The sequence below is a fragment of the Chenopodium quinoa genome, unplaced genomic scaffold (assembly GCF_001683475.1).
Source record: "Chenopodium quinoa cultivar QQ74 unplaced genomic scaffold, ASM168347v1, whole genome shotgun sequence".
Lineage (NCBI taxonomy): Eukaryota > Viridiplantae > Streptophyta > Magnoliopsida > Caryophyllales > Amaranthaceae > Chenopodium > Chenopodium quinoa.
The window spans coordinates 4291114-4305089 of NW_018743919.1; the positions used below are offsets into that span (position 1 = coordinate 4291114).

Consider the following 13976-nt stretch of genomic DNA (forward strand, 5'->3'; position numbering starts at 1 on the left):
CATTTCTCCCAAAACTTAGATGCTATGCTGATATCCACCGACGAGTATACTCCATACTGTAATAGGCTTTGTAGATGAGATAAATGGATATGGATTCAATAAAAAGGAAATTGGATGTAAGAAATTTTGGTCAACTATAAACCTTGTTGTTTAACTTTAGAATACGTCAACTAATCTAGCTTTTTTTTTTTTTTTGGTAAATAAGTAATTTAATTACCAAAGGAAAACAGTTACAACTTACAATAATAGCTAAGCTGTAACCCCCAAATTACACAAGCCTTACGGCAACCACACAACCCAAACAACCCCAAACTGTAAAAGGCCACCTTCTAGGAAAGGTTCCTAAAACAAAAAGGGGCTAAAAAAACCCAACTTGGACTCAAGTAAAGAGGCACCTTCTAGGAAGGGTACTCTTTACAAGGACTAGGACAACAACCTTTACAACTAACACAGGGCAGAAAAGGAAAACTACTAGCAAACAGCAAAACAACAAAACAAACATGCTAATAGCTTCCTAACCATAAACAGCAACATAAGCGCAGACTAGAGAGCAACCAAGCAAACAGTAGCCCTCAACAAAAGACCACCCAGAAGAACAGGAATCCAGCAACAGACAGCACCACAAGCACAGACCATAAAGGCAAGAGCAACAAAGCTGCGAAGAGCAGACACAAAACAGCCCACAACACAGCAAGCAAGCAACACAACAACCAGCAGCACAACAAACATCAACCCAGGACCACAGAAGCCCTGCAGCAAGAGGCAGCAACTATCATGGAGTAGCCCAAAGCCAGCAAAGCAGCACAACACCACAGCGAGCAACGAGCAGGTGACAGAAGCTCAAACAGCACCAAGACATCCTGAATTGACATAGAGCACCACCACCAGCTAAACAGCACAGCAGCACAACAAACAACAAGCAAGCCAAACGGGAGAAACCCTCAAAGCCAGAACAGGTCTGCTGAAAAACTAGCAAACAACAGCCCCCATCAGAACATATCCTAGCTTGAAACCATGCAGCCAGCAATAGACATGAGCAACAAAGCACCAAGACCAACACAAGTAGTCCACGGCACAACATCACAGCTACATAGTAGCGCAACACAACAAACCAACAACCCAGGAACATAACACAGACCTGCAGCAGGAGGCAATAACAACTAGCAGAACACACACCCTCAAAGAAGGTCTGAATTGATAGCAACAGAGCACAACAAATAGCACCAGCCCAGCAGAATAGCAATAGCATAAGCCAAAACTGTGGCAGCACCAGCAGCCAACATGCAGCAGGCAGGGAACAAAGACGGAATCCCAGCTGGAACACACAGAGAGACAGCAGGCTTAACACAAAAAACAACTGAGCCACTAAGAACTAGGCAACATCCTAGCAACCAGCAGGGAAGCACCAGAAAGCAGCAGCCCTTCAAACATCATAGCAAACCAGAAAAAGCAAACCAACCACCACAAGGAAACCCAGAGTAGCAACAAGAAAGGAGAAAACATAATCAAATCAGGAGATATTTCTTTGCATCATCTAAGCATCTACAAGCAACTCTAAAGACGATATTCTGAAACTCGGAATTAGCATCATTACAAGAGCCATTAAACATGATTGAGTTCCGTTGAATCCAAATGTTATAGACTGTTTCGGCAAAGAACATCAAGAATAAGTTCTTCCTCTCACCCACTATCCTACAATACCTCAAGACCCAATCAACCTCGAACTAAAACCTTTGGATAGGTTTACAAATATGAAACAAGTCAAGCACCTTCTACCAGATCTTACTAGAGTAAGCACATTCAAAGAAGAGGTGTTGGACATTCTCAGGCTCACGTAAGCAATACAGACAAATAGGGTCACAATTAATATTCCATGAAACCAACCTATCCTTAGTCAGAAGTCTATTCAAGATAGCCAACCACAAGATGAAAACACTCTTAGGGGAAGCTTTATTATCGCAAACAAGTCTCTTCCAACTCACTTTGGGACTTTGTTGTCTAATAGAGCTATAAATCTTCTTGATTTGGACTTTGCCATTTTGCTTCACAACATCCCAACCTCCACAATTCTCAATAACCTCTCTACATTTGAGGATCCTCTTTAGGACCCATGAGCATTTTTGAGGAAGAGAAGTAGCCTAAATATCTTTATTCCTGAAATAATAGATATGGACCTATCTCATCCAAAGATTATCAGCCTTGCTACAAATGTCCCACAAATTCTTACAAACCGCAGCAATGTTCTAATCCTCTAAAGCAAAAATATTCCACCCTCCACTTGCCTTAGGAAGACACAAATGTTTCCAAGACATAAGAGCTTTTTCTGTAGGATTAGACTTCTCGGACCACCAAAAGGACTGAAACCTAGCCTCAATCTCTTTTATGATTTTCTTGGGGAGAATAAAGATTTGAGACCAATAGGTTTTCATACCAAACAAACCACTCCGAATAAGCTGAAGCCGCCCGGCATAAGATAAGAACCTCACCGCCTAAAGGTTATTTTTGAAACCAAAGGCTTATACTGAGCCACAGAGAGGTTTTTAGAAGACAAGGGCACACCCAAATACCAGAAAGGAATACACCCAGCACTCATACCAAGAACTTGGAGAAAAAGGGCCTTATCATCATCAGAAATCCCACCAAAATAAGCCTCACTTTTATCCAAATTAGCAGAAAGACCAAAAGCACCAGAGAATTTTAGAAAAGCTTGCATCAAAAGATCAAGGGAAATCACATCACCTCTAGCAAACAATAAGAGGTCATCAGCAAACATAAGGTGCGTAAGCTTCAACTTTTCACATCTTGGGTGAAAATTGAAGTTAGGATTAGAGCTCAAATCATGAAGGTACCTAGACAAATATTCCATGCTAATAGCAAATAAGAAAGGAGACAGAGGATCAACTTGTCTCAAGCCCTTCTTAGCTTTAAATGGCTTCGAAGGAGCACCATTGATAAGGATAAAGAATGAAACCGTAGTGATGCAACCAAGAATCCACTTAATAAACAAGCTAGGGAAACCAAGCTCACAAAGCACAGCCTCAAGAAAACCCCACTCAACAGAATCATAAGCTTGTTTGAGGTCCACTTTAATCATGCACCTTGGAGAGATGAACTTGTGGGAGTATCCTTTTATTAGCTCAGTAGCCAAAAGGATATTATCACCAATATGCTTCCCAAGAATGAAACCAGCCTGGGCATCATCCACAACATCACCAATGACTCGCCCAAGCCTTGCAGTTATGACTTTAGACACAATTTTATAAAGAACAAAGCAACAAGCAATAGGTCTAAAATCTTTCACATAAGACGCATTATGAACTTTGGGCACTAGAGTAATAGTTGTGCAATTCCATTGAAGGGGCATCACACCAGTATCAAAGAGCTCAAGCACATCAGCATAAATATCAGACTTAATAAACTCCCAAGTATGCTTAAAAAATTTAGCATTAAACCCATCAATACTAGGAGCTTTATCATCAGATATACCCTTAAGAACCTGATCAATCTCATCATAAGAAACAGGATTAATCAGGAAAAGCTGAGAGGAGGAAGAAAGCTGCTTACCAGATCTCAAAGTAGTCAAATCAACACCAGGAAAAGATCAGAGCAAGAGCCAAGCAAAGACTTATAAAAGCCAAGGATCTCTTGCTTAATCTCGGAGGGAGTACGAAGAAGAACATGATTACCATTAAGCAGAGAGTAAATTCCATTCCTTGCTTGCCTATGCTTCATCACAGAGAAGAGATACTTAAAACTAGAGTCCCCAAGCCGAACCCAGTCAACTCTAGACTTTTGCTTCCAAATGCTCTCTTGAACATTCCTCCAATACTTGAGCTTTTGAATAGCCCCATCTTCCCGAATTGCTAGATTAGGGTCATTGAAATTCACAGCTAATTGGTTCTGAATATGACACAACTCATCAGAAGCTTGACCAATTTTCCCCTCAACATTCCCAAAGGATCTAGAATTCAACTCCTTGAGTTGAGCTTTAACCTGCTTAAGCTTCAGCCAAAATCTAACCATTTTACCACCCGACACTTGAACCTGCCAAGCATCATGAACATATCTTTGAAAATCAACATGAGTAAGCATACAATTCAAGAGTTGAAAAGGCTTTCCTTTCCCAAGATGAGAAGGAAAAACCTCATAAAGCAAAGGAGAGTGATCAGAAAGAGAAGGAGGAAGATAGATAGCCTCAACATTACCAAATTGCCCCAACCACTCTAGATTCACAAGCCCTCTATCAATTCTAGAATAGGTGCAGATACCAATATGAGACTTATTAAACCATGAATAAAAAGCACCCTTGCTCTTAATTTCAACCAAATTCACATCTTCAAGAAACCTGTGAAAGTCCTTAGTTTCATAATCTGTGACCGGGTTGCCATTAATCCTATCCTCATCATTCAACACAGAATTAAAGTCACCAGAGCAAAGCCAAGAAATAGAAATAGCCCCAAGCTTTGAAATCCAATCCCACATCGTCTTCCTATCATGTATAGAGTGCAAAACATAAACAACAGTACAAGCAATCTTCTTTTGAGAGTCAACAGAAGTGAGGATGCAATGAATAAATTGAGCATGAGATTGAACAATATCAACATAAATTTGATCCTCCCTCCAACCAATCCAAATCCTCCCCTTAAGGGAGAAAGACTAATTAGAGAACCAAGAAAACCCAAAGTGAATTTTCTTTTAGAGGGCTTTGCAATTTTTCTCTTTCACCTTTGTCTTAATCAAACCATCAACATCACAATTATTCCTAAAGATAAGTTGCTTGACATCAGCAACTTTAGTAGGGTCATTAAGACCCTCACATTCCAAATAGCAATGATCATTGAACCAAAGGGGCCCACCCCCGCTAGGATCAACCAAATTATCATTATCCTTCTCACTGAAACTCTGCATACCCTGACCACCACCCACATGATCAACTAAAGCAGAAAACTCTACGGTTGGTATTACTTTGAGATGCAGCTACTTCCTTTCCTTTCCTTCTCACTATATTCCAATCACCACCATTAGCTTGCTTGTTGGCATTCTGGCCAGTACCCACTGTAACCTTTGGGACCTAGGCTTTCTTCTGCTGAGGCTGAACCTGAGGTTGGGGCTTCTTCAGCACTTGCTGAGCATAGGACACATGCTTATCTTATTGCTCTACACAAATATGCCCAACCTTATGGCATTTCCTACAAAAAGGAGGTACCCAGTCATATTCAACAGTCAACTCCACTAACTCACCACCTGGGCTCTCAACCCAAACAGACTTAGCCAACCTCTTTGCCACATCAATTTCCAAAAGCAACCGGGCAAAGAAAACCCTCAACTGCCTCGCAGTACATTCATCAGAACAAATCGGAACACCAAGCAAACTCCCAATCCTACTCATGGTCTCCGTACCCCAGCAATTTAATGGCAAGGTAGGTGATCTCACCCACAAAGGAACAGTACGCAAGACCTCAGCACTAAAATCAAACTTTTCTGACCACTGCTTCACAATAATAGCTTTTCCATTATACATATGCGCGCCAATACACAAGATAGAATTTAAATCACCAGGAGAACAAAAATTGATAATAAAGTAACCATCATCATGCCAATAGACCTCAGGCTTAGTAATACTACTCCAATGTTCAGCAATAAATCTATGCATAGCAGAAATCGAAGGAGAAAATCCAACAACATATAAAACAGCAGCATTACACCATTTTTGTGTACCCTTAGCAATCTCCTCAATAGGTAAAATAGCTACGGGCTTACCTTCTTTTATCTGCGGTGATACGAAACTAAGAGCAGCACCCTTAGCATTTAATTTGCCCGAATATCCTCCACCTTGATTTCCATTTGCACCCCCTGGAGGATCATCAGCAGAAGGCAAAGCATTTGCACCATGAGCTGGCTGGGAACCAGCAACCGTACACACTGAAGGCACAACATCAACAAATGGCCCATCACAAGTTGGCTGGTGAACTACAACAGCAGGTGACGAAGAAACATCATCAAAGGAAGAGGGCAAAGCTGCACCACTGCCCAACACCGACGGAGCCTTCGCTTGAGGAGCCCTAATTGCTGAAACTCCAGCCTTCGAACCCATAGAACCAAAATGGAGAACAAGCATCGCGGCATCTCTCCTAGTCACCTTCCCAGCCGACGGGTGAACTAGCCGCGGCGCCAGCGTCACAAGTTCATCCTCTTCAGCAATCGCCTTTGGCTGAGAATAATTTCCAATTGAACTAGAGAACAGAGTTTCAAGAATTTCCTGAGATTGAAGCTGAGGAGCTGGAGTAGATTGTTGCTGCTGCTTTTTTTTTTGAGCCATGAGCCCAGATTCAGTGAAAGCCGACCATCGAAATCAGCACCATGCACGGAAAAAAGGCCGGATTTTGGAGATTCTCTCTCTAGCTTTCTCTCTCTAACAAAAGCCTAATGCATTTGACTTTCATTTACTAATCTAGCTTTAGATGAACTAAGACGATTTTTTGAATTAAAGCCGAAAGAAGAATATAAAATAATATGGTTTGTGTTACTAGGTAAATCTATGACATTATTTATAAACTATGATGTATTGTTAACTATAATAAGTTACCGTGATATTCAATAGATAAAGAGGTTCATTTTAACACTTCCATACGTATGAGAGTATAATATAGTCGTAGGAGTTGTCAAAGAAATGCTCCATAGGTCAAAGCACCAAGCCTAAAACAAATAATTAGTCTCTGCAAATTAAGCAAACCTGGTAGGCCTAATCATAGAAAATTGATTAGCAGCCATAATGATATGACCTTCGAACCTACAATAGTTTGTCCTTATTTATACTTATTGTATTATCATCTTATGAATCAAGTTGTAGTATTTAGTAGTAGAAATGAAACCGTTACGTTGGAAACCTATGTAGTATTCAACCTTTTCGAACATGTTCAACACACCTACAGGAGCCAATATTCACTATATGATGTTTAATCATGACCTTGAACTATGCTTCTACATTTTCATGCTGACTAGCTAATGTGTTCGGTTGTCATTTATAGAAGCCTGCATTATAAGCTTATGTATCATTTGGTAAGTACCGTAAGTTGTTACATTAGCATTCACCGACTAGTATACACTCCGTGTTATTATAATATAAACTCCGATGATACAAGTAATAAAGAAGTGTGCGGCGTTTTAGGTTATGTTATCGACTTGAGAAATATTTACTTCCTCCGTTAACAGTTATTTGCAACATTTATCTAAAAGGGGTGCTAACTATTATTTGCAACATTTCCAAGTCTTTCCATTTTTAGTAATTTTTTTAAATGAAATTACAAAAACACCCTTACTTAAAACTTTATAACATCAATTACATACTTAAAACATAATTGATTAAAAACTAATCTAATCTAATTAAACTTATTTTATATCATTCAATAATCATCAATCCTTCATCACCTCTTCATCTTCCCCATTATCTTTCTCTCTCCTCCATCATCTTCTTCCTCTTCCCTCATAATCTATTTTCTCCATCTTCATCCTCTTCAACATTAACTTTCTCTCTCCTCCTTCAACCACTTTTCATGAATTGAAAAAGAAAGACACTCAATTTCAGATATGGAGAAATGGTGGGTTTTGGATCTGGGTTTGTGGGTGGTGGGTTAGGCGGTTTCGGATTCGAAAGGTGGGTGGCTTAGGGTGGCGTCGGTGGTGGTTTTGGGTTCGAAAGGTGGTGGTTTTGGGTTCGTGGGGTGGTTTGTTGGGTATCTGTGGTGGTTTGGGTGGTGGTTTGAAAGGTGGTGGTTTTGGGTGCGTGGGGTGGTTCGTGGTGTGTGGTGGTTTGTTGGGTTTCGGTGGTGAAGGTTGGATTCGTGGTTGGGTTTTGGTGGTGTTTCGGGTTCTGAGGGTTGACGGGTTTGGTGGTTTTGGTGGTTGTCGGTGGTTTAGGTGGTGGTTTTGGTTTTGGTTTTGGGTTTTGGTGGTTGTGCTGGTGTTGTTTAATTGTTATATATATATATATATATATATATATATATAGGATTAATACTTAATTACATGCCCTTATATTTCAATAATCATGCTTTAAAAGTTTTGCATTGGCCTTCGCAAAAGGTACAATTGTTGCAAATAACCGTTAACGGAGGAAGTACATAAGACCACTTTTTCATTATAAGACCACTTCTATGAATGAGTTTCTCTGTTTCTATAAGCATGTGACCCTGTTATTGTTTGATTAGTTTCTCTCTTTCTTCTCTTTTAATTGTAAGTGTTCTTTTTCGAAAAGTTGTAATACAATAATAAGGCAAAGTATTACTTTATTTAGCTAATGATTCATATTTATCTCTCTCCTCACTACAATCCCTTTCTATCTCTCTCATCTCTTAAAAAGATACTAGATAAAAGCCCGTGCAATGCACGATTTTTCGTCTAAGGTTTTTAATTATTTGATTTATTGTATTTAATAATTTCAGACCAAATTACAAAAGTTTAATTTTAATTTTTTTTTTTTTACTGTAATTTCTTCAGTGAGCAGATGATTTGCTGCTCTTCTAGTTAGAGAAAGACTTAGACCTACCGGTAATAATACAACTTTATTCATTATAATTGAATTTATAAAATATAAATAAATTGTAAGTATGATATTTCATCTGTTACCTAAAATCTTTTATGTGAAAAGATAAATTTTTAATTTTTTAAATAATTTAAATCCTAAATCATTATTCATTGTTTATGTTAGCAAAAATAAAAATGATATAAATTAAATCTTTACATTTATATAAAGTAAATCAATATATTTACTAATAAATGAAAAATTGTTGCGAAATTGATCAAAAAAATTGTAATTGTATAAAATCGATCTATGCATTGGAATTTTTTCATCATCTCCAATAATAACGAAACCCATCCATATAATAAGTATACACCATCAAATCGTGTGCCATTTGCCTTAGCTTCTTCTTACAATTTTTAAAATTAATTTGAAATAGTTGCATTATATATATGTATAAAAGCCAAAAAAATTAACTTGAATAGTTGCATCAGATCGAGTACTTTACAAATTGATTTCAACCACATATGCTTGACAATGCTCAACATAAAATTTCTTAGTAACTAAACTAAGCTAGTCAACAATTAGCTAGCTTCCACATTGTTATATTTTGTCTACAATGTCGTGGAGAATATACATCCATTACATCTTTAATCAAAAGTAGTATGATATGAATTGCATCAATAAGATCAAGACCACTAATTGCAATTAAAATGCGGTCCATCCCTGTGTTTATTCATGCATGGAACTTTTATTAAATCAATATAATGACAAAAATCAAGGTATTGGATTGGAACAATTGAAAAGTATCTAAAGAAGTAAACTTTTCCTTCAATCAATTTTGGATGAAAGTGTTGAAAAAACCTGGTGTTAATTGAGGTATGAACGTAATCACCCTATAATTAAAAACAAGAAATTAAGTTATTTTAATAAATTGATTAAGCCACTTAAATTACAAATTTTATTTTATTTTTAATAAAATTAATTAATAAAAAACTAAAGAGGTTTATAAAAAAAATATAATAAATGTAAATTAAACAATTTATAAAAATAAAAAAAAATACCTCCTCTTCCATTAGGACCATATCCAAACTTTTAAGCTATGTTGTTTACAGAAATTTAGTATGTCAAATAGGCGAGAAACTTGTACTTTGATTTTCCAATCATTTTTGCTCGATTTTAATTCTCTAATTAAATTAGATCTGCATGTAAAAACAAAATTCAGTAAACAAAACATAAACAGATAATCGTTAAGTATCCCAAATAAATACAATGTAAGTACTAATTACAAATATAAATTTAAACATAGGATTTTAAAAATTACCCAGACATTAATGACCTAAAACTAACACAAAATTCGCTTAATGGGGTTTCATATTGATACAAATTTTGTTGGTGTCGTATGATGCGTTAGAGGTGCATGTAAAAACAAAATTTAGTAAATAAAACATAAACATATAATCGTTACGTATCCCAAATTAACACAATGTAAGTAATAATTACAAATACAAATTTAAACATAGGATTTTAGAAATTAAGCTAAAAATCACCCGACCATTGATGACCAAAAACTAACACAAAATTACTAACACAAAATTCAATTGATGGGGTTTTGTATTGATACAAAATTTTATTTGTGTCGTATGATGTGTCAATTTATAATGGTAGATATCACAAAGTTTAATTTAATTATAATTAACGAATAATTTTTATTTCTTATCATGAATACTATTAAAAATTATCTTATAATGGTAGGTATCAAACTTTATTATAATCGTTTATCATTTGAATATTTTTTATTTATTTTATTGGGTTATCATGAAGTCATATTCTCATTCCATGTATATCTACATTTACTCATAAATTATCATATTATAGTTAAGTATTTTTCTATTTGAATCCACCATATTTCTCCACCATATCATAAATTAAAAAAATTAATATTTGAACCCACCATATTTCTCCACCAAGTTTAGTTACGTGGAGATAATTTTCACCATATCGTAAATTTTTTAAAAAAATTAATATTTAAACCCACCATATTTCTCCACCAAGTACAGTTACGTGGATATAATTTTTGAATAGTAGGATATTTTCATAATTTGAACCCAATCAAATATCTTTTTGGAGATTTATCTTTTCCTATATTTTTTAGGATTTCTTATACCCATAGTATTGATTTAATGAACTTATCTTTTCCTATATTTTTACTTTATTTATTTCCATTAAAATAATTTAATTCGTGGATTATAATCTACAAATAAAATACAAATCTTTTTTCTTATTGGTCGAAATAATTATATTTCTTACATGGCTCTCTGAATGCTCCTTAAAAATGCCTACTTTATTTATATGTATTAGATTAAATTAGATTATGGTAGGTTTTCTGAATATATCTAAGTTTTTGCTTAACCACACTACTTACGTTAAAATTAACTAAACTATGCCTTTTTTTTTTTAATAACTAAATTTAAGATATTTTACTTAAAATTAAATTTCTATTAAACTTGATCAAATAGCCTAATAGATCGAATAAATAGAGTCTTAAATCTTAATGTCGAACTTATATTCATCTTATATTTTATGGACAGGTTTACACTTCGACCATAGGATAAGCTTCATGTCGATGACCCACCCTTGGGCCTTCCCTCTTTTTTAGTTTTATGAAGCCCAACTCTCTTGGACTATTTATGAATCAAATGTATCATGATGAAGTATGATATACATACTACATTCACTTTATAGTAATCGCAATAATAACTTTTGCACTGTTTTTATACTCATTACTTTAACTATATTTTTTTTTATCAATATATAAAAAAAACATATTTTGTCATGTAATATATTTTTGAACTGGTGTTTATGTACATTTTCATTTTATCAACCTTTTCTACTTCTTATTAATATATAATTACAAATATTTCTGGTTAAAAACTTAAAGTTGTGCATTGGCACATGTGTTAGTCAAACAATTGTGTTATAGTAATAAGTCTTGAACTCTTGTTGTATGAGTATCTTTCTTTGTGCAAATCGCCAATTCACTTACAACCCGTATCGAGAACTCTAAGTGATGAAGGAAAAAAAATTCCCTCACCACTGTACAATTACAATTATAAATGGGAAGATCATTGTCAAATGGAGAGAGTAAATAAAAAGAGATGCTCCCTCCATTATTTTAACTTATATCACTTTGACAAACAAAAATTTTTAAACGGTTGATTTGAATTTGTTAAAATAATTTGTGAATAGAGTTTGTTGGGAAAAAAAAAGTAAAATAATAATTAAAAAAAAAAAGTGATAGCGAGGAAATAGTTTATCTAAAAGTTAAGGACGTGAGAAAATGAAAAATATATATATATATAAAAAAAAATGATCATTTATAATCATTTAAGGATGTGAGAAATTGAAAATATTTCTACTTTTTAAAACTACACTTTCTTTTTGAAAATCCCTTACATTTTAATTTTACCCACCAATGGTCTCCACACTCTCTTAATCATTATCACTCCTATAATAATCTCCACACTTTCTCACATCCCTTTACTTTTCAATAAAATAATAACTTATTATCTTTTCTTACAATTATTTATTATCATACCTACCCCATTAACATCTTATTTTTTTAATGTTAATAAAACTTCCTAAAACTCCATGCATTTACAACTCTAGCTTTAAAAGAAACGGAGGGAGTAGTATTATTTTGAGTAATGTTATACTCCCTCCGCGTTTAAATAAATGAAACGTTTTGACGTTTGCACTATTTATCCAATTCACTCAGACTAATGTTTGTGATTTATAAATATAAATAAAAAAAATATAAATAAATATAGTTTGTAAGTATTTGTTGGAATCGTCCTAATAAATAATTTATTAATGTTCAATTGTTATAAATGAAAATTCTTTGATATCGAGGGTTCTCAAAGGAAAGTACTTTCCAAGATTGACTTTCTTTGATGCAAAAATTGGTCCAAATGCGAGTTATACTTGGCGTTCTATTTTGAGTCTGAGTCCTAGGGATGTTCTTGAGAAGGGGGGGGGGGGGAGGAAAATAATTGGGGATGGTTCTTCAATTAGCATTTGGAAGGACCCGTGAGTTCCTAACATGCCTTGCTTTAGAGTGCAGACGGAACAAGGAGGGGCTTCAAGTGAGCTAAATGTTGTCAGGGACCTTTGTCATGAAAGAACATGGAATGTGGACATCATCTCTGATGTGTTCACTGACTTTTTTTTGACAGAAAAGGTGAGTGGAATTGGCAATTCTCGAAGAATGGCAAGATTGATGTAAGAAGCGCATACAATCTTCTGACTATGGAGAAGGTTCGGGAGCAAGCTGCTTCTTCTTCAGGCAATGTTGAATTTGATTGGAATATAATATGGCAGGCAAGTGTTCCCCCGAAAGTGAAGAATTTTGCATAGAGAGGTATTAGAGATGGCATTGCTGTTGGCCAGAATCTTGCAAACAGAGGTATGATTGTTGATACAATATGTCCTATGTGTGGTGAGGATAGTGAAAATGCCCTCCATATGATTGTGAAAAGTAGAGATGTCAGATTGTTATGGCATTTTTCTCCATTGCGTCTAGAAGTGGATGAGTACGGAGGTGAAAATTTTAAAGAGTGGTGTAGTATGGTGCGTGGGAAGTACAAGGAGTCTCAATGGAGGGATATATTTTGGTGCATTGTGTGGCTTCGTAGAAATGCGTGGTTGTTCAATAGAAAAAGGGTGGAGGTAGGAATTGTTATTTCAAAAGCTTTGAGCTTGGTAGATGAGTATGGGCAGGTGATTGCAGCAAGCAGGTAGGCGTCAAGGGTCCTATGCTCCTATTGCCGGTACTATCAAGATTAACTCGGATGCGGCTATGCTCAATGATAATCAAGTGGGTTTGGGGGGTGTGATGAGAGAATTTGAAGGAGATGTGGGGGTATCAACGTGTGTGGTAGTGAAGGGTGTGGTTGAGGTAGATGTGGCTGAGGCGATGGCGTTGCGGCATGCCGTTATTGCTCTAGATTCGGGTTTCCGTAATGTTTGCCTGGAAAGTGAAAACGGATTGTGTGAAGCTGTTCAGCTATCTAGAAAATGCCACGGTTTGCCCAACTGATTTTGGCTCGATTGTTTGCGACATTCTGCACCTTCCCCGCTAGTGCTCTTCTTTCTCTTTTTTCTTTTGTGAAAAGGGAGGGTAATAGTGTGGTTCATAGCCTTGCTAGATTGAGTCCTATATGTGATGGGCTTAGAGTTTGGACGGAGGATACTCCTTTTGCTCTAGCTGAGTTTGTAATGGCTGATTTATGCCCCCCCTCTAATTAATAAAGGTTCGATCTTTCCATCAAAAAAAAAAAAATTTGTTATAATTTTTACTAATTGATAATTAAGCCTTTTCCGAAAAGCTCGTTTTGGCCCGATAAGCCTGCCACTTTTAGACGTGTTTGGGCATGACATTTGATATTAAGGCCCGGCC

The 13976-nt window shown here is 35.9% G+C and overlaps 1 protein-coding gene across 1 annotated transcript; it reads left to right on the top strand.

The window, feature by feature from the left end:
• Window positions 1-7595: 7595 nt before the first annotated feature.
• Window positions 7596-13616, top strand: LOC110687550. Its single transcript, XM_021864209.1, has 4 exons — window positions 7596-7654; window positions 12754-12898; window positions 12968-13246; window positions 13308-13616. Exons 1-4 carry the CDS (start codon window positions 7596-7598, stop codon window positions 13614-13616), a joined length of 792 nt encoding a protein of 263 aa, XP_021719901.1.
• Window positions 13617-13976: the final 360 nt, after the last annotated feature.